The 24,162-nt window shown below is 46.6% G+C and overlaps 2 protein-coding genes across 2 annotated transcripts; one reads left to right on the top strand and one right to left on the bottom strand.

The window, feature by feature from the left end:
• The first annotated feature begins 2,412 nt into the window (after nucleotides 1-2,412).
• On the top strand, nucleotides 2,413-9,842 carry SPINK4 (serine peptidase inhibitor Kazal type 4). Its single transcript, XM_054582920.1, has 4 exons — nucleotides 2,413-2,473; nucleotides 6,899-6,939; nucleotides 8,401-8,513; nucleotides 9,797-9,842. Exons 1-4 carry the CDS (start codon nucleotides 2,413-2,415, stop codon nucleotides 9,840-9,842), a joined length of 261 nt encoding a protein of 86 aa, XP_054438895.1.
• BAG1 (BAG cochaperone 1) lies at nucleotides 7,381-24,037 on the bottom strand. Its single transcript, XM_054583299.1, has 8 exons — nucleotides 23,941-24,037; nucleotides 23,438-23,815; nucleotides 21,919-22,047; nucleotides 20,894-20,976; nucleotides 18,806-18,919; nucleotides 16,141-16,248; nucleotides 15,260-15,322; nucleotides 7,381-14,760 (listed from the first exon to the last, which is right to left on the bottom strand). Exons 1-8 carry the CDS (start codon nucleotides 24,035-24,037, stop codon nucleotides 14,671-14,673), a joined length of 1,062 nt encoding a protein of 353 aa, XP_054439274.1. The 3' UTR covers nucleotides 7,381-14,670.
• Between the last annotated feature and the right edge of the window lie 125 nt (nucleotides 24,038-24,162).

Genomic DNA, 24,162 nt, shown 5'->3' with positions numbered 1-24,162 from the left:
CAGGCCAGCACTCAATCCACTGAGCCACACCAGCCAAGGCTCGTGTATTTATTTTATGTATTTGTTGTCTGTCACTAGAATATAAGCTCCTTTAAAAAAAATTTTTTTTTAATTTATTTTTAGAGAAGGGAAAGGAGGGAGAAAGAGAGGGAAAGAAACATCAATGTGTGTTGCCTCTCATGTGCCCCCTACTAGAGACCTGGCCTGCACTGGTGACCCTTTGGTTTGCAGGCCGGTGCTCAATCCACTGAGCTACACCAGCTAGGTCTAGAATATAAGCTCCTTAAAGGCAGGTACTTACTCACAGCTGAATCTCTGGTGACTAGAACAGTGCAGAGAATAAAGTAGACACAGTGATATCTATTAAAGCAATGAACAACCCCAGATTGCCTCACTTCTGGTCAAGAACTCTCTCCCTGTATTTCTCTGTCCCCAGAGAAGCCAGAGCGGGGGAGAGTAAGGGAGGACTTGGCTCAGGCTAGAAAGAGGCAGCCTTGCTCCTTCGCCAGAGACACAGCAGGCACTCTGACCCAGGCCTGCCACCTGCGGTCTGGTGTGTGTCAGGGGCCTCTCTAGGGCTCTCACAGGATCCCGGAAGCATGGAATCTCAGGGAAGCCAATCTCTTGTGTGATGGAGGACTCTGCAAAACTATCTAACAATGAAACTGGTAGGAAGTGAGCTCCTCATCGCTGGAGGATGAATGACTTCCTGGTGGGGCTGCTACAGGAAGGCCTGAGTAAAAGACAGGAGACGGGCCTTGATAACCTTTAAAGTTCCCCTCCCTTTATCAGATAATGTTCTTGCTCTAGGACAGGGAATTATCATTAAATATTTGCTCTGCCTGCCTGAATAATGGAAGGATAGCTGCCACCTGCCTCAGAGGCATCTGATGGCCATGTAGGTTCCTGAGGGTCAGGAGGATCTCGAAGCTGAGTCATGGACCTCCGGCTGGGCTGGGCTGGGCTGGGCTGGGCTGCAGACCTGAGGCTTCTACTGGTCTGTAGGGGTGACTGTCTGCCTGCCTGGGACCCCCACAAATGGGTTATTCTTGAATGAGAATCCTTCCCACTGACTCATTTAACTATTCTCACAACTTATCTGCAAGCTTGAAATCTTTCTAAATAAAAAAGTTTTATTTTAACTTTTTATTGATTTTAGAGAGAGAGGAAGGGGAAAGAGAGAGAGGAAAAAAGAGAGAGAGACATAGATTTGTTGTTCCACTTATTCATACATTCACTGGTTGAATCTTGTATGTGTCCTGACGAGGGATTTAACTCACAATTTATATCAGGACGATGCTCTAACCAATAAAGCTCTAACCAATAAAAAGTTTAAAAAAAAAACACTGAAATTTTTATTCAAATATTTTTTAGGGAGGCCCTGATTCTGTAGTTTTAAATTTTTCCCTGGGAAGTCTAATCTGCAAATGGAGCCAATAACTACTGATCTAAATGAATTACAGAAATACATATGTAAAATCAAATTTTGTTACTCTTTTAATAAAATCAGAAATTCTTTGAAAGTAGACCACCAAATAGCTCATTCATATATATTGTACAAATATGGTGTAGTTTTAGATACTGATTTTTCTTGAAAAGAATCGCGTCAGCATTTAACCCATTAAAACGCAAATAGACAAAAAATATGAGCAAATTATGAGGGCATCTTATATTTTATTTTGCCCTTCCCCCACCCCCCGCCCCCATCAGTTGTGCCTTCATCAAGATGAAAGAGAGAAGAAAAAAGAAAAAGAAATAACAGGAAACGTTTCCGTTTCCCTTTATACTGGATTTCATGCTCTGCAAAATATTTTCCCATCTGCTATCACCACTCTCATCCTCCCAGCAGCCCTACGAGGCAGACAGAGCCAGAATCATCACCCCCATTTTGTGCATGGACACCCTGAGGCCCAGTTTAAAAAGGAGCTTTTCTGAGGTCACGACAGTGGTTGGTAGAGGCACATGGAAAGGAATAGATGACTCCAGCCCCTTTTCTCTGCCTACTGCCACCTTCCAGTTGCTTTTTTTTCCCTTTCTTCCTGATCTGCCTTCTCTCTCACCCGCAGCCCTGTCTTCTGACTGGGTTTCTCTGTTTTTCTTTTTCTACTTCAATTTCGGTCTCCCTCTTGTTCCAGGCCCCAGACTGGCATCAGCTTTGCAAATTGTTCAAACACTTCCTCACTTTGAAAATCTGCCAGCCCCACAGCCACGGTCCCAACCCACCACAACTCAGCCTCTCTGACCAGAGAAAGCTCTCACCAGATGTCATGGTGCAGAGATTAACTCTGGGTGACACTCCTCCCCATCTGGCCCCAGATAAGATAAGGGTAGGGATCAACTCTATAAATAGCCCCCCATTCTTGCCCCGGCCCAGGCTGCAGCTAGCTGAGCCCACGTCAGCCCCGGAACAACATGGCTCTCCGTCTGTGGGTGGTTGCCCTGGCCTTGGGTGCCCTTCTTGTTGTGGACAGGGGTGAGTTGGCAGAGCTTGGATTCTCTGTGGCTTGGTGAGCTGAGGGTAGGGGCAGAGGCTGGGCTTAGGGCACCCTGAGTTTTCAGTTTTCTGCATGTGAGTTTTTTTCTGCACCCCTCCACCATGGATGGGGAAAGCTGTGGACTAGGAGAAAGGAAATCTGGGTTTGATTCCTGACTTGGGCTAGAATTGCAAAAATCCTTTCTCCTCTTGGGCCTACATTTCTCCAGCTGTAAAGTAGGAGGTTGTTGTTTCAAAGCTGCACTGAGCAACTACTGGGCTAGAGATCAGGGAGGCAGAAGGGAGCAGGCCTATCACCAAGATGATATGAAAGTCTGCTGGCGGCAGCGGGGTGGATCCTGAAGGAAGCCTGGCCTGGGTCCTCAGAGCTTTCAACTACTCTGGCAGGCCAGTGCTGAGGGACTGAGGGCAGCCATGTGAGCACATGGGAGCCCTCTTCCTGGGAGCATTTGGCCTGGATTGAACACATGCAGCTGGAGTGGGGCCTCCTCAAGGCCTGGGGCGCCTCAGCAGTCCCACACCTGCTGTGCATCAGTCATGGTCCTGGGCCCTTCAGACATGTCAGTGAGCAAAACAAAGAAAGAACTTCCATGATGGAGCTTAAATCCAATGGGGTGGGGGGGGGGGGAATGGACAATAAACAAGATATATTAAACAGTATGTTAGAAGGAGATATAGGCTAAGGGAAAAACAAAAGTGGAGCAGGGTGATGGAGACTGGGAGGAGTTTGTAATGATAAATTAGCCGAGTTTTCCCTCAGAGGCTAATGTTTGAACAAACCTTGAAGGAAGTGAGGGAGCCTTGTCAATATCTGGAAGAAGGTTCCAGGCAGAGGGAACAGGCAGTGCAAAGGTCCTGGGATAGGAGCATTCCTGGAGGTCTGGCAAGGAGGCCAGTTGGAGGGGAGTGAGAGGCAGGGTTCAGTGTGATGGAAGGGGAGATAACAGAGGCAACCAGAAATTATAGTGGGTAAGGCCTTGAAGGCCAGTGTGAACTTGGCTTTTCCTCCGAGTAAAATGGGAGACACTGAAGGGTGTTAAGCAAAGTTATATGGTAGAAGGATCACTCTGGTTACTCTTGAGAACCGACTAAAGGGGGAAGCAGGGAGGCTGCTTAAGACCCTCCTGGACAAAGTGATGATGTTGCACGGCAAGTCCTGGCAGGACATCAAGGCCACTCACCTCATGGCCAGCCCCACACCCATTTCCCCAGCTGGGGGCATAGACTCACAGGCTGGGGCCTCAGAGAATGGGACTGGGACCTCTGGCTCCACACAGCCTGCTTACTCCCAGCCTGGCTCCTTTCCTGAGGACTTCTCCTGTTGGGAACACTGAGGAGGCCTGCCCTGGGGACCATTTCAGATTCCTGCCTTGGCTGAGTGAGGAGGAGATACCTTGGGCCAAGGTCAAGGGCAGCCTGGGGGTAAATACAACTTCTTCCCACATCTTTGAGGAAGAAATTCGACACCAGAGTTCTGAACTCTTCCCCACAATGTACTCCAGTGGTCAATTCCTGAACACTCACTGTGTGGGGGCATTGCCACATGGAGACAAAGACAAGGGAAGCCCCAAGAAGCTGAGGCCCATAGGATGGCAGGAGTGACCCAGTGGGACAGCATGCGGTGGCATGAAAGCAGCTGATATGGTCTGAATGTTTGTGCCCCCCACCACAAATTCATACACTGAAATCCTAACCCCCAAGGTGATGGTATTAGAAGTTAGGTCCTGAGGTCAGAGCCCTCATGAATGGGATTAGTACCCTTGTAAAATAAGAGACCCCAGGGAGCTCCCTAGACCATTCTACCACTGAGAACACAGTAAAAAGGCACAGGCTATGAACCAGGAACAGGGCCCTTGCCAGGCACCAAATCTGCTGATGTCATGATCTTGAACTTCTCGCCTCCAACACTGTGAGCAATTTTTTTTAATTGTTTACTTCTTTAAAGATTTTATTTTTTTTAGAGAGGGGAGGGGAGGGAGAAACAGAGGGAGAGAAACATTAATGTGGTTGCCTCTCGAGCACCCCCCATCCCCCGCCCCCAGGGAACATGGCCTGCAACCCAGGCTTGTGCCCTGACTAGAAATTGAACCAGCGACCCTTTGGATCACAGTCTGGCACTCAATCCACTGAGCCACACCGGCCAGGGTTAATTGTTTATTATTTTTTAAAATTATTAATAAGAGTTTATTTGAGCCAAACTGACAACATATGCTGGGGAGTAAGAGCTAAACGCCCCCCAAATGTTTGTTTTTTATAAGCCATGTAGTTTATGGTATTTTTGTTATAGCAGCCCAAACTAAAACAGAAGCTTAAATGCAGGCCTGCTCAGGAAACCCTGGGGGACATCAGGAATCTGAACCTTGAAAAAAGGGTACGAGTCAATAGAAGAAGGGGAATAAGGACATTTTGGAGAGAGGGCGCAGTACGAGCCAAAGCAGAGCCTTTCCTAGGAAGAGGAGACTGAGAATAGCTGGGGTGCGGGGCCAGGGAGAGGAGCACTACGAAGCGAGTCCAGGAAGAAGCCTGGCAGCAGCCCGCGCAGTGCCCCACAGTGCCCTAAACATAAAATGATGGAGCTTAGTGATAATGACAGGCAGCCATGGAAGTTTCATATTTTTTAATGCTTTTTTTTGCTCCTCTAACAGTTACCATGAAATACACAAATCTTATCACTCAATGAATTTTATTCAATGATTTTTGACACTGCATATAACTATGTAACACAGACCCCTGTTAATATATAGAACATTTCCATCTTTCCATGTCAAAAAAAAAAGTTTCCGTATCAATCCATCCCCACCCCCAGACAACCACTGCTCTTTATTCTACCATAGATTGGTTTGGCCTATTCTAGAATGTAACATAAAAAGTTTCCTTTACCCCCAGGCTGCTCTTGACCTTGGCACTAGGTGCCCCATCCACACAGTATGTACTTTTGTATCTGGCTTCTTTGGCTCAGCATGTTTTTTGGATTCAGCCATATTGTTGCATTATCAGTTGTTAGCTCATTTTTATTGCTAAATTGTACCCCACTGTATGTGTTTATCCATTCTCCTGCTGAAAGACATTTGGTAATTTCCAGTTTTGGGAATTATGATCTGGAAGGGTTTGGGGCCAGTGGGGAGACAAGGCTAGATTTGCATTTTGATGCCCCAACACCAGGCCAAAAGGGCATACCACAGGCCACTTAGTCTCAGTTCCCTTTCCCCTCTCTACCTTGAAATCTCTTGAAAAGCATTCACAAGAGAAGCTAAAACCACAGTGCCTTGTACATCTCTAGTCATGGAGAACTCTTCCCTTCTAGAGGCAGCCCCCTTCATTGAGGCATAGCTGTCATTGAGAGAACGTTCTGGAGCTCAAACCTACCTCCCTGAAGCCTCCTTGTACAGATCAACTCTCCCTTGGCCTCAAGAGGCCTTAGAGATTTTAGGAAGCATGCTGCTCTTCTCCAATTTACATAAACACCTTTCCTTCCACCTGTGATGTTAGACGTCTTGTTCCCTCATCCGCATCACAATTTACTCAGGTGAAAGCAATTCATCCAGACGTTGAGGGGCCATGAGGCACACCTGTGTGCATGGAAAGAGCCAGGTTGGGGAGGGACAGACCCATGTGCAAATCCCAGCTCTGCCCTTAACAAAATTGCATTGCTTTACCTCTGAACGTCCTTCACAGGTTAGTTGAGCTCCCCAAGAAACAAACTCAGATCTGCATGCAGTTTGTGAGGGAGTGCTCATGGGGTAACACCCATGAGGGAAGAGGGAAGTTGACTGCAATACAGTGCAACAGAGGCGTCACGCGGTCCTGCGGGGAGCTTTGGGGCTGGGGAGGCCCTTCAGCATTGTTCCGAACAGAGATGAGCGGTTCGGGCCATTGCACCTGGGTAGGGGATGTGACGTTGGGCGAGGTAACTCCATTGTCTGAGGGTAATTCCTAGGAAGGGACTCACTGTGAGTGGCCAATACTCTTGGCAGCTGAGGAAGTGATTGCCTCAGTCCTGTGGGTGGGATCTAGGAAGCAGACCACAGCATCCACTGCTGGCTCCTTTCCTCCATCACATAGGAGTGAGAGAGGTGGGAAGAGCAGTAAGATCATGTATTCTCCATGCTTGACACATACTAATGAAATGTTATTTTTATTATTACATGGGACATAATTCCAGTGGAATTTGACTAATAAGGAACAGACTGGACTGTTCCTAATTCTGGACTTTCTATCAGTTCACCTAACCCAAGGTCACATCAGCTTTCTGGGAACCCCACTGTCTGGTGACTTACTACCTTTCCTTGAAGAATTTGAGATTGGATAGTGGCTGGAACAGGTCCTCTGAAGAAGTGGTCCTCGGATGCTTAGATCTGGGGCCTAGAGTCAATGTCACCTAATTCTTGCTATTTTGCCTTTCAGAAGTGCCAGTGTCAGCAGAAGAGCTTGTTTTCTCAAGAATGGTAAGACAGCTGCTTGCAGTTCTGGCCCCGGGGCTGCTGTTCTGGCCTTCCCTCTGCAGAGGGAAGCCCCCCAACTAGCGTGTTTTTCCTTTACACCCCTGCTCAGATAACTCCCATGGCTCCACAGCGGCCACGGTGGCCTCCTTAGCCTGTATGTTCCCCAGGTCAGCCCTTCTAGGCTGAGCAGGCCCAGCCCTTTTGCCAAAGTCTCAAATTTGGCATCAAGGCACTCGAGATCTGCCCCAACCTGATCTCCAAGGCCCCTGCCAGCAGTGAGGTCCCCCTGCCCAGGCTCGGCAGGGTCAAGGGCGCTCTGCTTTGTATGGTGCAGACGGACAGGCCGTTAGGTTCAGGCCAGAGAGGTGACCCTGGCACACTGACTGGCCCTGTGGAGATGCCAGCCTTCCCCAAACCCGCCCCCCCATCATCCATCCCTTCGCTCTGATGCGTAGACACCAAGGTGTCCTTGAACTCTGACTCCACCTTGGCCATGAGCCTGATGTCCCAGTGATCCTGAGGCAGTGGGGCTGGCCTCCTTGAGACCCTCAACCCTCCCTTCACATAGATAATGAGAGGCTCAAAGTCACCTTCCCATCCAGCAGCTTCGGCATCTTCACTGTCAGCCCATCAGAATCTAGCCCCACTTGCTCTGTGCCAGATAAGGAGCCAAATACTCTACAAACATTATTTTAATTAACCCTATGTGAGAAGACAATAGTATTATTTAGAGTATTAGCAGATGAGGAAACTGAAGCTCAGAGAGTAGACAAAGCTCATCCAATTTCACACAGCTAATCGTGCATAACTCAGGTCTCCAGGGCCCGGGGCTCTCCCTGCTGCACCGCAGTGCTTCCCCAGCCCTATCCCGATCCCAGGCCTCGATCCCATCTGGACCAGCTCTGAGCCGACCTCAGGCCTAGCCTGGAACTCTTTCAGACTGAGCCTCAGTTAAGTCCTAAGCCCTGTCTTTTTCTCCAGCCTTCCCACATAAGGGACCAGATATGGCATGCAGGCCGAGGTGAGTTCAGGAGCCCCAGGGGAGGAGGGGCCTCCTGGGAGTGACCGGTGGTTCTCTCTCCTGGGGTCCTCAATGGGGCCAGCAGCAGAGGTTCCAGTTAGATCCTCTGAGGAGTAACGAACACATCCCTAGGAGCTTGGGAGCATGTACTCACTCCACACACTAAACACAGGCACGCACTTGGATGTCTGCATATTTGGGCTCAGCAGACACAGGTACACACTAATGTACACATAGCCACAGCCACACACAATTAAGCACACACATGCAAGCAAAGATGCCAAGGGATCCCGAGTGGTTGGTTTCCCGCTCACCGGACCCACTCTGGGGCCTTCTTGAATCTGGCTCCACCTACTGGCCCCTCTGGCTCCAAACAGAGCCCCTGGGTTCCTGCTCACTGCCTCTGAATCCCTATGCACCCCCTCCCGTCTTCTCTTTCACAGCCCGTCTGTGATCATATGAGGGAGTCTCCAAAATGTTCCCAGACATTCAACCTGGTCTGCGGCACTGATGGGGTCACATATGACAATGAATGCCAGCTTTGCTTAGCCCGGATGTAAGTCTACACCTCACTTCCTGTGTGTTTGCTTGCATGAGCCTCATCTCTTGTACATATAGGTCTGCAAAGAACAAGACTTGACCTGCCTCTTCCTTCACATACACTTGACCTGGGTAAAATCCTCCAACATCGCTGAGAGAATGAGCACAAGTGTAATTCATGCGCATGGTTTCAAGCAGAAAGCCATAGTTTGTGGGGGGTTGGGAGTGAGGGCAGAAACCCTGGGTTCTTTTCCTTGTTCTGGCCCAACTGACTAGGTGACCTCATTTGTTCATTTATTCATCAGCCAACAATTATTTATTGAGCACCTACTATGTGCTAAGCACTGGGGATACATAGTAAGCTAGACAGCATGACTGGCCTCCTGTGGCATGTGGTCAGTCTAAGAGGGGAGCCAAGCTGATGGTTAGCCAATTGCAGCATAGAACTCCAACATCTCAGAGGGGCGTGCACAGGGTTTTGTGGGTACATGACAAGGGCAGGGAAGACTTCCCAGCCCTGATGGATAAGTAGAAATCAGCTAGGAAAATGAAGAAACAAGGGAAGGGAATTCCAAGTGGAGAAATGAGTTTGAAAAGTTCTACAAGAGAAAGTTTGTATTTGAGGAAATACAAGTTGGATATGCTGGAGTGTAAAGTGTAAACGAGAACAGGGGAGAAGCAAGAAATGAGTCTAAGAGAGGTAGGCAGGGCCAAAACATGACCTTGGTATGTCTGATCACCCATTTGGTCTCATGTCTTCAGTAAAAAAGACCCTTGAGTCGGCCAGAGCCAACTGAAGTCATGTAAGAGAAGAAAGCCTTTGGAAGCTACAATGCTCTGGACAGATGTGCGGGAGAGCAGGGGGACAGTCCTAACTTAGAAAATGCTGGTTTCTAACTTGTGGGCTTGGGCAGTTCCACGTGCCAAGATGAGGAACCGGGGCGGGTGGGGTGCAGTGGGTTTGTGGGGTGGTGATGTCTGTGGACAGAAAAGCCTCTGGGACATCCCAGTGGAGATATGGCTACAGTTTAGGGGAAGTCTGGGCCAAAAATAGATCTGCAGCCATCAGCAGGCAAGGGTGGATGAAACCCCAGTAAGCTGAAGTCTCTAGGGGAGGGTTTGCATGAGAGAAATGCTGTAAAAAGATGTTCCCAGGCACCCCTGAGACCTGCCTTGCACCATACACTGAGTGGGTGGGTGGGACTCAGCAGGGTGTTTGGATGGACTGCACCGAGGTCCTTGAAGGGTATGTTACGGTTCCTGAGGAGGTGGCCTCATTCCTGTCTCCTATGATCCTAGAGAAACCAAAAAGGACATCCAGATCGTGAAGGACGGCAAATGCTGATCCCACAGGAACCTCATAAGCCAGGAAGCTTCAGGCTGGTGAACAGTGGTGGGAGTGGAATGGATGTGACATGAAATAAAAGATCAGCCCAACCCAGCCAAGTGGGCCAGTATCTGTGGGGGCCCTGGGGAGGTGGCTGTAGAGGTGGTATGGTGGGGTTGGCCCCATCCCCCTTACTCTGAATTAACATCCTCTCCATCACTTCAGTGCTCAACTGTCACATGTGCCCCTAGAGATCCCAGGTAGTTTTTTCCTTTCTGAGGGCTCTAACAGGCCAGCCCCTGGCTTAGAACTCTCTGCCCAGTGCTCTTGTGTGACTGCGGTCAACAACGTAAGCGAGATCCGTACCTTCTGCCACTGCCAGGGTACATGGCCCAGCTTCAGTGTCCTTTGAGAGGGTCCCACAACCCCTCATGGCTTTCTCTCTGGCTACCTCAGCACCCCAAGTTCTGTCTCTCTCACACACATACAACCACGGCTGATATCCAGGTAATGTACATGGTACAACTGCTCGTTAAAACCCTGAACTAGGTCTGTAACAGTTGACACAGGTACTGTCCGAAGCCCTTGCTGTCCCCCTCCTGCACCCTGGCCACCCACAGCAGGATGACTCCAGATCCTGCTTTCTTTTGGTCAACACCCACTCTGACTGGTTGTTAAATATGCTGACATTAGACACAACCCCAGGCACACACAGCACACATGCACTCACACAAGGGCCCACAGGAACACACGGCATTCAGAAATCTGACCACACAGGCCCCGGCCTATGGTACATGTCAAGTACTCACTTTAGGCCAAAGCCTATAGGAGCCTCTTGATAATGGTGGTGGGGGAAAGAGCGTGGGGAGGCCTGGCCAGGTGGGGGCACGTTCACCTGGACTCTGATTCCTGCTCTAGGGTGGGCAGATAAGGCAGAAAATTCTCTGTGGGAAAACACATGCCAAGGTTTGAAAGGAAAAGTGGGGTCAGGGAAGGCAGGAACCAACATTCCCTGAACCACAGAAATGGGAACCTAAGCAGGAATTGTAGATGGATTCGCCACCATTATAGGGACTGGGAGGTCATCTATAGGCCCCTCCACTACTATTCAGAATGGAATCTCCTGCTCTCCACCTGCATATGAATAAAGTAAGATTAATTTTGGCTCTGAGCGACTGAAAAGCTGAAATAACTGCGGCTTAAACAGAAGTTCATTTCTCTCATGTAGATGGACCTCATAAGCCAACTCCATGCTCCTTCTATATTGTTACTCTGCCTTCCTCATCAGTTTCTACCCAAGGCCCAAGACAGCTGCTCCAAATCCAGCCACCATGTCTACACTCCAGCACTCAGAAAGAAAGGGCAAGCTACTGCCTTTGAAAATGCTTCCCATAAGATGTACATATTAGTCCTGGTGGGATGGCTCAGTTGGTTGGAACATCATCTCATTCACCAAAGGCTGCAGGTTGGATCCCCAGTATGGCACATGTGGGAGGCAACCAATCCATGTTTCTCTCTTACATTGATATTTCTCTTTCTCTCTAAAATCAATAAACTGGGAAATACAGTTTTCAGCTGGTTGGTCACATGCTAAGCTGAAAATTAGGGGTTCACTTATTGTAGAAAGAGAGTGGATATTTGTGACATCTAAAAGTCTCCGCTCTAAGTGGAATGCCTGTCCTAAACTCAAGCGGCATAGCTTGGCCAAGCCTCTCAGTGACCACTCTCTCCCAGGCCTCCACTCACAAATGAGGAATCATAGATTCTGCTTGAGCAACATCCCACAGTGGAAAAAATGCCTAATTTCCTGCTTTACAGATGTGGAAACTGTGGCCTTGCCTCTGGAAACCACCCTGAAATATAGGTGTGGACCCCTACAGGCCCTATCTACAGCATGTAACTTTGCTGCTCCGGCCCTGGCTGATTTGGCCAAAAAATTCTTCAGGATTTTTCAAATTGTAAACAAGAAAACAGTTCCTCTCTGGCAGTGAAGCTGAAAGCTGTGCAAAGTAGGGACTGCTGGCAGCTATGTTTCCTACTTTGCAGGAGAAGCAGGATGGAGAATGATTCTGACATACCAAGACAGAGAGAGATTCCAGGCAGTGTTTGAGTTGCTGAAGCCCAGTTGTTCTTGAACTTCCCAAAGTTACATGGGATAACATGACATCCTGACAATAAATCTTCCATTTCAACAATGTCCTTGAAATTAAGTTTCTGGTTCTTTCAACTAAAAGAGGCCTAACTACTAGATGAAGAAGGGTTTCTCAGAGGAGGTAATCTTTAAGTTATGCCTTGAAGATAACTGGAAATCTAGGACTGAACAGTCTATGTGTGGAAGAAATCTTCCAGTTCTGTGAGGCTGAAGAAAATTTTGGGGGATCACAGAGCTCCATGTACTCCCCTGCGGTAGGGCTTATCATGTCCCAGGAAAGTGGGCACCTGAGAAGGGATGTTCTTTCCCTGTTCACAGGCTAAGATACCTTGTGGATGGGTGAGCTGTGTGGCCAAGCCCCAGTCACCACTCTGCACATCTGCCAGGGAGCCCATGCCTTAGGGCCTATTTTCTCAATCCTTAAATAAAACAATGGCTGCTGATGCTGTAAATTCCTGTGCTGACAGAGCTTCGGTGGCTGAGTGCAGCTGTGAGAATTTCACTGTTGGTATGTGTGTTCAACGATCATTCATTCATTCTCCAAATATTTATTAAGCATCTACTATGAACCAGACAATGTGTTTGAAATACACTGTTAACAATACAAAGAAGCTCCTTAACCCCAGGAACTTAGTCAAGTATAAAAGGCAAATATTAAATGAAACAATCCTATAAATAAATCATCACAGACTATGATACATGCTGTAGAAGAAAAGTTATGGCAAGCTATGAGAGGAGCCTTGATTTGTTCTCAGTCCATGGAAAAGGCATTGAGTTAAGTTTTGAAAGGTAAACAGAAGTTACCTAGGAAAGGGGCGGCAGTGGTGGAAGGGTGGCGTGGCGCTGTCCCAAGAGAGGAACAGCGTGTGCAAAGGCCCCTGGGGAAGGGGAGGGTACAGAGCATGTGAGGACCTGAGTGCTGACCACACAGAGCAAATAGGAGAGTGGCCCGAGATGAAATGGGAGAGGGCAGAGAGTAAGGACTTTGGCCTTTATTCTCAGAGAAATGGGAAGCCACTGGAGGTTTTTAAGCAGGGGACTGACATAAGATTTATACTTTATAATCATTCACAATGCTCTGTGGAGAATGAATGGGAGAGGACCAGAGAGGAAGTGGAAAGACCATCATGGGAGGTAAGGAGGGAGAGGAAGAGAAAATGAGAGAACATGCAACCGCGTCGGTGGGGAGGCGGTACAGTGGAGACTAAGAGCATGGGCTCAGGACCAACCTGCCCAGCTTGGTGTCCTGGCTTTGCCACTTACTCCATGACTTTAGCAAATTACCTCAGCCCTCTCAGTTTCCTCTTCTCTAACATGGGTTAGTATCTGGCTACCTCCTAGGTTGTTTGAGGATTAAACAACTAATACATCTAAAGTACTTAAAATAGTATCCGGCACACGGTAACTTTTCATTAATATTGTGACCCAAGGCGACACAGCTACTACATAAAAGTAGGTAAGTACTGAATTGCTCTGATTACAGCTGGCCGTGCACTGGGCCGGGCCCTGAGCCTCATCCACTTGTCCGCACCACCACCACCTTATCCTAGTCCGACCCACACAGTCCTAATTCCTGGGACTTCAATGATGCCCTCTCTGCCAAATAAGGTTAGCCTCAGAGTTGTCCATCAAGACCCTGTCACTGGGGCACTGTGCGAAAAAATGGGGTGGCTGCAGCTGCCCCGTTTACGAGTTCTAGCATGCAGGGCCACTTTCGATTTTATAAAATTACAGCTGGAACCACAGAGGCTTTTGCTTCTCATACCTCATTAAAAAAAAGTTTAAACACTCTTCTGCTTGCTGATGTGTATACAAACTGCTTAAAAATAAAATGGGCGGGGGGATGGGGAAGGCCACAAAACGAACAGGAAAGCCTTGAAGGAAATACAGACCTCAGGACAGTACAGTTGGCAGAAGTGCCTCTGAAGGAGCTCCTGAGAAGTTTACAGTTGTCCTCACCATCTGCCTGCTTCTTACTCATTCTGCTCCCCTCTCTGCCCTTCCTGAGCCACGATTCTCACCTGGTTTCAGGCAAAGGCTCAGTAATACTGGGTTTTAACCTTCTACAGGTTTGCTTGGGGACATTAACTACAGGCCCTGCCCCAGGAAGAGCCACCTGAGACCTCTTGGCTGTGGCTTTGCAGGGTCACTGGGAGGTGAGCACAGGGTCTGTGAACCAACGACCAAGCCAGCTGTTCCAGAATTAGGTCACAACGAGATACTTGGACTATTTAGTGCCCAGCACCTGTTTCAAGCCATTCCCAGCATTCCTGACTAGACTCAACCCCCGCTCCCCCGCCGCCCCAGTGCTTCTGATTTACATCTATGGCACTATGGGATCACAAGGGCAAAAAGGCCTCATGTATCTGAAGACAAAGGTGGACTATAAAAGCCCAAACTATCCAAGGACAAATGATAGCACCCAAGACCAAAAGGCTTGGAAAGACTGGCGCCCTCCCCAAGGTGGGCTGCTGGCCAGCACATCCACACAGAGACAGAAGGGGAAAACAGACAAGAGCTCTACTTAATATTGTAAAGACAATACTTGTTCTTTGAGAACAGGTATAGGAGAAGGAAAACTGGCAATTGGCCAGTTGTCCCCAGAAACCCTGGAGAAATCAGGTAACTTCTGTTCCAGATGGGGCAGAGCTGGTAGAACAGTTCTTCAGGGTGGCACAGCCTCTCCACCTCACCTCATTTGGCCAGGGCCAAGTTTGTGGACTGCAGCCGCTCCGTCTCCTGGCAGATGTTCTGCTCCACTGTGTCGCACTCGGCTAGGAACGCCTGAAAAGATCCATGCATGACAGTGAGGGTCCACTGAGAGCCAGCTAACCCCAAGGCTCTGTGCCCAGCCACTCTGGGGAGCCCACGGGTGACTGATTCATGCTGGGACGGGCTGTGCAGCGATGGCCGAGGCTTCGAAGGAAGGATAGGGAGGCAGAAGAAAGCACAGGACCAGGGTCTGACCATGCTCTAGGCCCATAATCCCCAAAAGGGTGGTGATGACAGAAAGCCTTGACACTACAACTGTACAGTTTCAGGGGACACTGTATATACGAATGTGTCCACCCCATCGACTCTCTAGTGACCTTCCTTCCCAATTAGTTTAAATTCAAATATAATTACAGGGACATGAAAAAAGAAATTCTCCTATGTTCTGGGTTCATGCTGAGTAACAACCAAAAAAAAAAAAAAGGCCACATATACTTCTATATCCTTCTTTGAAAAGATAAACACAGATACCAACATTTTACCCTTTGTAATGCTCCACCACACAGCTCACCTGAACCCTTTTCACCAAACCCTTCCTTTTCAGTCTACTGTCTTTGAAATTTTCTGGCAGAATCTATGGAAGAATAAGTTGACACACAAATAATTTTCAGTGAAAATTATGTAAGAACACAGCAGAATTACCCACAGTACACCAAATACAATAGGTCATGGGTCACCAATGTCAATGAGACATGAATTTTCAAGAATCATTCCTCTGAGTCTATATCCTCCAAGACCCCTCCATGGCTCTTAGCCTTATAAAAGCTCCCTTTGTTCTCCGTATCTGGACCATAGAAACTGATCTTTAACACAGACTTTGGTCTTTCACTGTTTCCTATGTATGGATACTACGTTGTAGCCATACCATGATCTCACTGTGGCAGGAAAAGCACCTTCTGCTTCTTTTTTATTCCCCCACCCCCAAATCCCAAACAGAGTAGTTCACCCTCAAGAATGAGGTATCAGGCTAGAAACATCATTATCATCATCTGTAAAAGGGAACATGGCATCAATGATTCCCAATAGCCTCACAAGGACTGGGTGTGATTGAATTCTACAGGTAATGAGCTCAATACCAGTAACATGAGTATCAGAAAGTGAAGCTTTGTTTCTCTGACCAAAAGACCATGGACCATTTGGATCCCAGCTTCTTAAGGAGTAGATGCTACTAGCATACATTAACAAAAATGACAGAAGCCCTGTGTTAGTGGGATGTGCCTAGAAATGAGGAATTCTCTTATCTTTCTGTGCTTCTACCCAGGACCTAGCCATGTCTGGCACATAGCAGGTGCTTAATATCCTCAAACAATAAGGCTGCATTAACTGAAAGAGTGAGACTGACTAAAATATAGTCAAAGGAAACTAGTTTTTCTCAGGTGAATATTTACTTACTAGTGTGTCAATCTCCTCCAAGATCTTCATAAACTGCTCGATTGTGGCTTTTACTCTTCTATCGAGTTTGCAGAGAGCTTCAGCTTGCAAATCCGTGGCCAGAAAGCCCTGTGGGGAAATAATGCATTCTTGCAAGGGTTCCTAGAGGCTAATGGAAAACTCCAAGCTGAGACACTGATGAAGCAGCCACACCAACTGAATCCACAACCCCCCCAGTAGGCTGGGCCAGACCTCAGACCTACAACTTCATCTCTTGGAAAAACTAGAAATGCTGGTCCTGGGCCAGGCCAAGCACTGTAATAGGCCACTCTATAATAACCCACTGGAGCTGCAGATGCCTCCTGAGCCCACGCTCTGGTGAAGCCAGAGTAAACCTACACAGAAGAGGCAGATGTCAAGAGCACGGGATTTAGAGTATGAAAGGCCTGGACTTGAATTCTGTTGCCATTTACGGGCTTGTGATCTTGAACAAGTTACTTAACCTATCTGTGCCTCAGTGTCTTCATTTTTAAAATGAATATTATGATACCCACACCCCATAGGGTTACTGTGAGGACAAAGGGGGAATACATGCAGACCATTAATATAATTCCTGACAGAGATATGTGCTAAGAAATAGCAGCACTTACATTAATTTTATTAAATTGTCTTGCTGTTTATTCACAATGCTTGGCCAAATGACCAGTAAGCTGATGACAACAGGGATCTCTGGGGATGTTTATCAAAGCCGGCAGTTACAGATGCAGATTTGACAACATGTAGTAAACATTAGCCAGCAATTCCACCTCAAACAATTTATTCTACCAAAAAATTAGAAATAATCAGAAAAGATTTATGTGTAAGCCTTTCAAAGAAGCATTACCAAAAATGGTAAAATAACATGTGATGAACAATACAGGATTGGTTAGATAATAAACCATGCTACCTTTACGGGTGATGAAATGTTATGCAGGTTTTGAAAAGTATGGTCATTTTTTTTAAAGATTTTATTTATTTTTAGAGAGACGGGAAGGGAAGGAGAAAGAGAGGGAGAGAAACAGATGTGCCAGAGATACAGCGATAGGTTGCCTCTTTCACGCCCCCAACTCAGGCATGTGTCCTGACTGGGAATCAAACTGGCAACCTTTTGGTTCGCAGCCCACAGCCAGGGTAAAAGTATGATCATTTTTAATGACCACAGAAAAATATTCAATTTTTTTATCCAATAAAAGAACAATTTACTGGGCTAAATGATGTTATACACACTTTGTAAATTGTTCTTTTACTGGACGATTTATTGGATGCCAGTTTGATTCCTAGTCAGGGTACATGCCTGAGTTGTGGGCCGGGTCCCCAGTTGGGGGCGTGCGAGAGGCAACCTATCGCTGTATCTCTCACACATCTATGTCTCTCTTCCTCTCTCTCTTTTTCCCTTCCCCTCTCTCTAAAAATAAATAAAATCTTTTAAAAAATCATACCAATTTTTTTAAAGACAGAAAAATAGATTCCTGGCTTCAGTAATGGCTGTCTTTGAGTTGGGGCCTTACAGATAATTTTTAGTTTCCACATTAATGCTCATACATTTACTTAAATGTTATATACAATCAGCATGTATTACTTTTGTAATTAAAACATAAGCATCATAAAATTAGGTCAAAAACAAATGATGTGGGGCTGTTTCTAATCCTTACTTGATTTCTGTACCCCCATCTCTAATACAAGAAATTGAATATGATGACCACCCCACTAAGATCTGGTCAAGTTAGACCTTCCCTGAATCAACAAAATGTTCTTTGCTTTGCTAAACACATTATATCAACCTAGTCCAGTGATTTTCAACCTTTTCCATTTCAGCACACATAATCTAATCACTAAAATCCTGGCCCTGATCAGTGTGGATCAGTTGGTTGGGCATTGCCGTGCAAGCAAAGGGTCGCCGGTTCAATTACCATTCAGGAAACATGCCTAGGTTGCAGGTTCAGTCCCTGGTTGGGGTGTGTGTGAGAGGCAACTGATCGATATTTCTTTCCCTCCCTTCCCCTCTGTCCAATGAGTGAATGAATGAATGAATAAGTATTAAAAATAAAATGAAATTCTGTGGCAAACCAAGAAATTTATTTTTTGCTGATCTGGCCAAAAAAAAAAAAGGTATAATTTTGATTCATTCACACCTAACAGCTATTGTTGTGTTGGCTGTTGCCATTTTTTAAAATTTGACAAGCTAAGGGAAAAGAGGTCAGTGCCCCCGATTAAACAGTCAAGTATTGCATGCTTTAAAAATTCTTGTGGCACACTGATTGAAAGTCACTGGACTAGACTGAGAGACGTTCCCTATCCTATTTCAGATAATACATGATCCTAAGATAGCAGGCGCTCTCCTAGAAGCACAAATTGATGCTGGCTGGGGTTTGAAAATAACAACTATAACACTTATAAAGCACTTAGCATGTCTCAGGCTTAAGCTACATTATTTAATCATCACAACAACCCTAAGAGGGAGATCTTACCATTTTCTTCCTTTTATAGATGAGGAACTTGAAACAAAGGTAGAAACAAACAGTAATAGAAAGGGTAGAGAGCCAGGATCTGAACCCAAGGAGACTGACTACAGAGCCTACCCTTGTAACATACATTTGTATCTCCACAAAGTTTTTAGAGAAGATACACAAAGTTCATGAACAGTTACCTGCTGGATTCCACTAAGTTCTTTATTCAACTCTTCCAGTTGGTTAGCTATCTTTTCCACAGACTTCTCCAAATCTTTCAACTTCTTCAGTTCAACTTCTTCCTCTGGGCTGTTCTAAAATGTTTAAGAATAAAACAAATGAACAAACACAAAAAACAGAGCCCTAATCAGTGTGGTTCAGTTTGTTGGGTATTGTCCCACAGGGCGAAAGGTTGCTGGTTGGATTCTGGTCAGGGCACATGCCTGGGCTGTGGGTTCAGTCCGCAGTTAGGGGGATGCAAAAGGCAACTGTTTCATGTTTCTCTCACACACTGATGTTTCCTTTTCCTCTTTAAAAATAAATAAATAAAATCTTAAAACAAATAGAATGTTTAAGAATAAAATGAAGCAAATCGTCACCAAGAACAGTATCCCCCATCTGGAAAAAAGAAAGTCTGACCACAACTGGTCTATACCACTCACCGAAAAAATAGTCTTAACTCTGTTGCTTCTTGGAAAGCAAGCCGCAGGATAGACATTAGGTTTTCCATCTACAAAAACTCCAGACTAGAGAAAGGGTATTAGGTAACCATTCTGGCAAGGCCCTGACAACTTGGATTCAGAGAATGGAGCCAGACTCAATCTCAGCTTGGGTCTGATCATCAACAGCCAGTCTGATCTCTGGAGAGTGAACAAATTACAGTGAACACCTATGAAGAGTCCAGAATGGCTAGATAGGTGAAATTGTACTATTCTTTTCAATAGATTTCCAAAATGTCACCCACCAGCATGACAATGATGAATACTTTTACTGAGCATTCATTTCCTCTATGCCAGGCACTATCCTAAGCACTTTACCAGTATTACTGTTTTAAGCCTTACCAAAACCTAATGAGATAAGTAGGTACTATTTTAGATGGTAAAATTATGTTATTATAACCTAAGGTCGCACAGCCAAAAAGAAGTAGAGCTGAGACTTGAATCAGATTTGGCACCACACACCCCAGGACAGCTCCAATCAGGGGTCTACAGTTTCTTCAACCTCAACCTTTGGGTTCTGCCATTACCCATCACTATTCCCCTTTACCCTTGAGCAAGAAATCTAGAATACTTTCCCTTTTCTCACCTAAACAATTGATAGCCGGAGCCAGCATCTTCCTGCTTTTATACTATCCCAAATTATTCACATTCTTCTTTTTGGCTGAATTCACAGTGCCAGTCCCCTAGCAGATCTAAGTCTGGACTAGATTTTCTTTACCTCTACTTTGCTAACTTCACCCTCTTTCCACACTGAGTCAGCCACCTCACTCAAAGTGAGGGAACTTCATGTGACCAACAATTCCACTGTGTCACAATACAGGATTGGCCAGGGCCCTCTCATCATCCAAGAGCCTACTGCCCTCACCTGTCACCAACTGGCTCTTTTTCTCCACAACTTTTTTTTAAAAGATTTACTTACTTATTTTTAGATCAGGGGAAGGGAGGGAGAGAGGGAGAGAAACATTTATCAGTTGCCTCTCACATGCCCTTACTGGGGACCTGGCCTGCAACCCAGGCACATGCCCTTACTGGGAATCGAACCACTGACCTTTTGGTTGTCAGGATGGCACTCAATCCACTGAGTCACACCAGCCAGGGCTCTCCCTCAATTCTTTAGTCTGAACCTTTCTTTCCAGCCAAAGAGGTTTTTCCCTTGTGGGAGACTTTAGGAAAAAAGAGAGTTAAAGGAAGAGAGCCTAAAACTTGTATTTACTTTTTAAATCTACAGGTTTATTTTAATGAAATGTTCTCTTGCAAATCCCCCTCCAACTGAGTAAAGTCTTAGGCACCTTTTAACCAGACTAAGACTCTACCACCAACACAAAAGCTATGTTATTGAGGCAGTACAGCAGCTCCTAACTTCAGAGCAAGAGCCCAAGCCAACAGAAGCCAGAGGGCATAAGAACAACAAAACTGGTGATCCCATCAAACAAATGGAGACTACATTTGTTGAGGCAGTGCTTCACCAATATAGAATCTGGGTTCCCAATTTTGCCTTCTACACAGAAATATGCATAGAAGACTTCAGTCATTTGATTTTATTGTATTCTGGTGGAAAAAGCAATTTACCTTTTTCCCAATTAACATGACACGGCAACCATTTTGTATTCCAAGAGCAGACAATGGCTTCTCCATTTCCTTCAAAGATTTTCCTGAAGAGAAGGAAGTTATGCCAAGCTGTAACAATTGTACAAAACTGAAAACAGATTTCAAGGAGATAGATGAGTGTTTTCACTAAGGAGAAGAGAATAAGTTAGTATAACCTTTTCAGAAGTGTCTTGACTCAGTAATTTCACTTTAGTTATTATCTTAAATAACTGGACATGTGCCTGCAAAATAACTGTTACACACTAACTGTCAGTGCAACCTTATTCTTAATAGTAAGAAACTGGAAAGAGCCAAAAATTCAGGACTAAGGGGTGGATAAATTATACATCAGTACAATAGAAGACTCTGTAGGCATTAAAGCTCATTTTTTCAGCAAACTTCAAGACCACAATAAACTTTGATAACCAAGTGTTTCCTGGAAAAAAAGTTGTAAAAACTGTATAATCAATATGATTCTAACTGTTTCAACTAAACACACACACACACACACACACATCCACATTGCCCTGACAGGTGTTGGTTAGAGCATCATCCCATAACCAAAAGGTCGCCAGTTCAATTCCCAGTAAGGGCACATGCCTCAGTTGCAGGCCAGGTCCCCAGCTGGGGGCGTGCCAGGAGCAACCGATTGATTGTCTCTCTCACACATTGATGTTTCTCTCCCTCTCTTTCTCCCTCTCTTCCCCTCTCTCTAAAAACAAATAAAATTTTAAAAAAGGCTGAAAACCTTCTCCCTAAGATTAAGAACAAGACAAGGATGTCTGCTTTAGGGAAAAAAAAAAAAAAGGGTGAAATTTCTGCCACCCTCATGTAACTTCAATTTTAATAACTGTCCAAGTGTTTGGAAGTGTCCAGTACATAGTAGATCCTCAATAAATATTTGCTGAAGAAATAAATAAATAAACAGCAAAGTGTCCAATTTTGAAAACTGAAAAGTTACCATTCTTTTAGCCATTAGGGCTCAAAGTTGGAAGAGAAATGCCTACCCTTAAATATGAGTTTCTGAAAAGGTAGTGGGACCCCTGTGGCCTCTTCAACAACCTGGGCCAGGTCTTGGACAGTTGGTTCACTACAGCCTTGCTGCGGGGTGACATGTAGGTCATGCTTCTCATTGCCTGGGGAGAGAGAAAAGTGTTCAATTAAAAAAAAAAACAAACTCTTCCACATAAACCAATGTAGGCTGATACTTTATTATATTTAAGTATAGAGCCTTCTTCAGCTTTCAAGGTCCATTTCCTATGCAACCTACTCCAAACAGCAACCCCCCCCTCCCCACCATCTGCCCAGCTTTCTTCTGGTGACCTGGTCAAGGATTTTTGTTTCCTTTATTATAACTAACAGCATTAGTGATATCAGCTAATATTTAAGCATTTAACAAGCACAAGGGGCTAACTAGGCTCATTTTATGCATTCTCTTATTCAATCCTCAGACCAACCCTATGAAGTAGGTACTACCTATTATTCCCCATTTCTCAGATAAGCAAATTAAGTTCAGTCAAGACCTGCCTATGGAGGCCTGACTGTGGAGTCAGAACTTGACCTCAAATCTGATTCCAAAGTCCATGCTCTTTATCACAAGCCATCTGCCTCCTGTGGCCTGGCTGCCCTCTATTCTGTACTGTACTGGCCTTTATCTTCTTTGCTGTAATGGGCAAGGGTTTGTTTTTTTCCTCCAGGTATCTCCCATTGGGCACATCTGGGCACATACATGGTTGGTACTTGATAAATAGACAAATGAGTGAATACAGTCAAAACAGTAGAAAATTTCTTTTTGGAGCAGAGGTGCCACTTCTTTTCCAGGTATGTAAGCAGTAAGGAGGTAGCCTGTTTATCATGCATTAGGCCAAGCCTTGAGCCTGCTCAACAGACATGAAGTCAATATGACAGGTGTTAACAACTCTAATTCACAGAGAACAAACCAGATGCCTAGAAAGGAGACATCCCAAGGTCACTTAAAACTGTAGGATCTAAAATCCTGGCCTCCAGATTCTGAGGCCCTGAGATCTCCCATGATTGGTCCTGAGGAAACCTAATGGACTCAGTCCTCCATTGAACTGTTTAGTTCTGTGTCAACTCCAACAGAAGGAAGACCCAAAGGGTACCCAGAGTGTATGCCTGGACTCACGGTTCACTCAAACGGTGTACTGAGTTCAGACTCAACATACACATAGGTGTCCAGACACAGAGCAGCCATACACATGGCCGGATACAAGCCTGACACAAAGACCCAGAGTAACCGTGCAGGCACAGGCTTATACGCACAACCAGGACTACGACGTGAAGCACGACATCGAAGAGCAAACAAACGACCTGAAATAAAATACTGCGGCCACAGAGAAAGGAGACCCGCATGAAAAACCAGTCCCACATACAAATAGAAACCTTCAATTCCGGACGCCAGGTCAAACATCTGGACACGCGCTTCCGGAGAACACGTGGCCAAATCCCCAGACCCTGCCCGACTTTGTAGTGCGGCACGGAACCCACCCGGCCACCCGTGCTCACTGTGGGTGACGGTCACGCTGATTCCAGCTGCCGCCATTTCCTCACTTTGGGCCACCTCTTCGCTTAAGGCCACCTCTTCGCTCTCGGTCACCTCTTCGCTCCGGGCCACTTCTTCGCTCGAGGCCGAGTGAAGCCGCAGTTTCTTCTTCACCCGCGGCCTGCGAGCGCCGGCGGCGGCGCCCCCGGTGGATCTGACATGCCCGCTGGCCGTACTCCGGACTGATGGCCGCTGATAGGGAGGCGGACCGCGCTCGGCCGGGGGCACCGACTGACGCGACTCCCGGCCCGGCCGAGGGGCGCGCCGCCGGGGGCCCAGCCGACCCCGGTCGCCTCTCGGTCTCCGCGCGCCACTGCGCTCCGCCAGACCCGCACTCGTTGCTCACCCGGCGGTGGGAGCCAAACACCGTCCCTCGCAACCCTGCCGGGAACTTCCCGGCCGCTCCAGGCGCCGGCCTACCCGCCACGCCCCTCGGAGAATACCCTGCCTCTAGCCCGCCCTATACCGGTGGAACCGCCCCTGGGTCCCACCCACTCAGATGAGGCCCCGCCTTGCTGATTTGAAGCCACGCCCCCACAGCGCCAAACGTAGCCACGCCCCATGTCGACTCTCTATCCAGCACCTCCAAGCTCATGGAGCTCTCCTTCCCCGGAAGGCCGAGCTGAAGATCCGGAGAAAGGATCAGGAAACTCCAATAGACACATTGCATTTGCGCACTGGGAGCCGG

The sequence above is a fragment of the Pteronotus mesoamericanus genome, unplaced genomic scaffold (genome assembly GCF_021234165.1).
Source record: "Pteronotus mesoamericanus isolate MK-2021 breed Mesoamerican mustached bat unplaced genomic scaffold, CSHL_Meso_final contig_73, whole genome shotgun sequence".
NCBI classification, from domain to species: Eukaryota; Metazoa; Chordata; class Mammalia; order Chiroptera; family Mormoopidae; genus Pteronotus; species Pteronotus mesoamericanus.
The sequence above is the reverse complement of the archived record's forward strand: the minus strand, read 5'-3'. Positions and strand labels throughout refer to the sequence as shown.

Coding starts and splice junctions, on each gene's coding strand:
- SPINK4 (XM_054582920.1), top strand. CDS start 2,413: ATGGCTCTCCGTCTGTGGGTGGTTGCCCTGGCCTTGGGTGCCCTTCTT. Junction 6,940..8,400: donor AGCTTGTTTTCTCAAGAATG/GTAAGACAGCTG, acceptor TCTCTTTCACAG/CCCGTCTGTGATCATATGAG. Junction 8,514..9,796: donor CAGCTTTGCTTAGCCCGGAT/GTAAGTCTACAC, acceptor CTATGATCCTAG/AGAAACCAAAAAGGACATCC.
- BAG1 (XM_054583299.1), bottom strand. CDS start 24,037: ATGGGGCGTGGCTACGTTTGGCGCTGTGGGGGCGTGGCTTCAAATCAG. Junction 22,048..23,437: donor CAGCGTGACCGTCACCCACA/GTGAGCACGGGT, acceptor CTCTCTCCCCAG/GCAATGAGAAGCATGACCTA. Junction 16,249..18,805: donor AACTTAGTGGAATCCAGCAG/GTAACTGTTCAT, acceptor ATTTCCCCACAG/GGCTTTCTGGCCACGGATTT.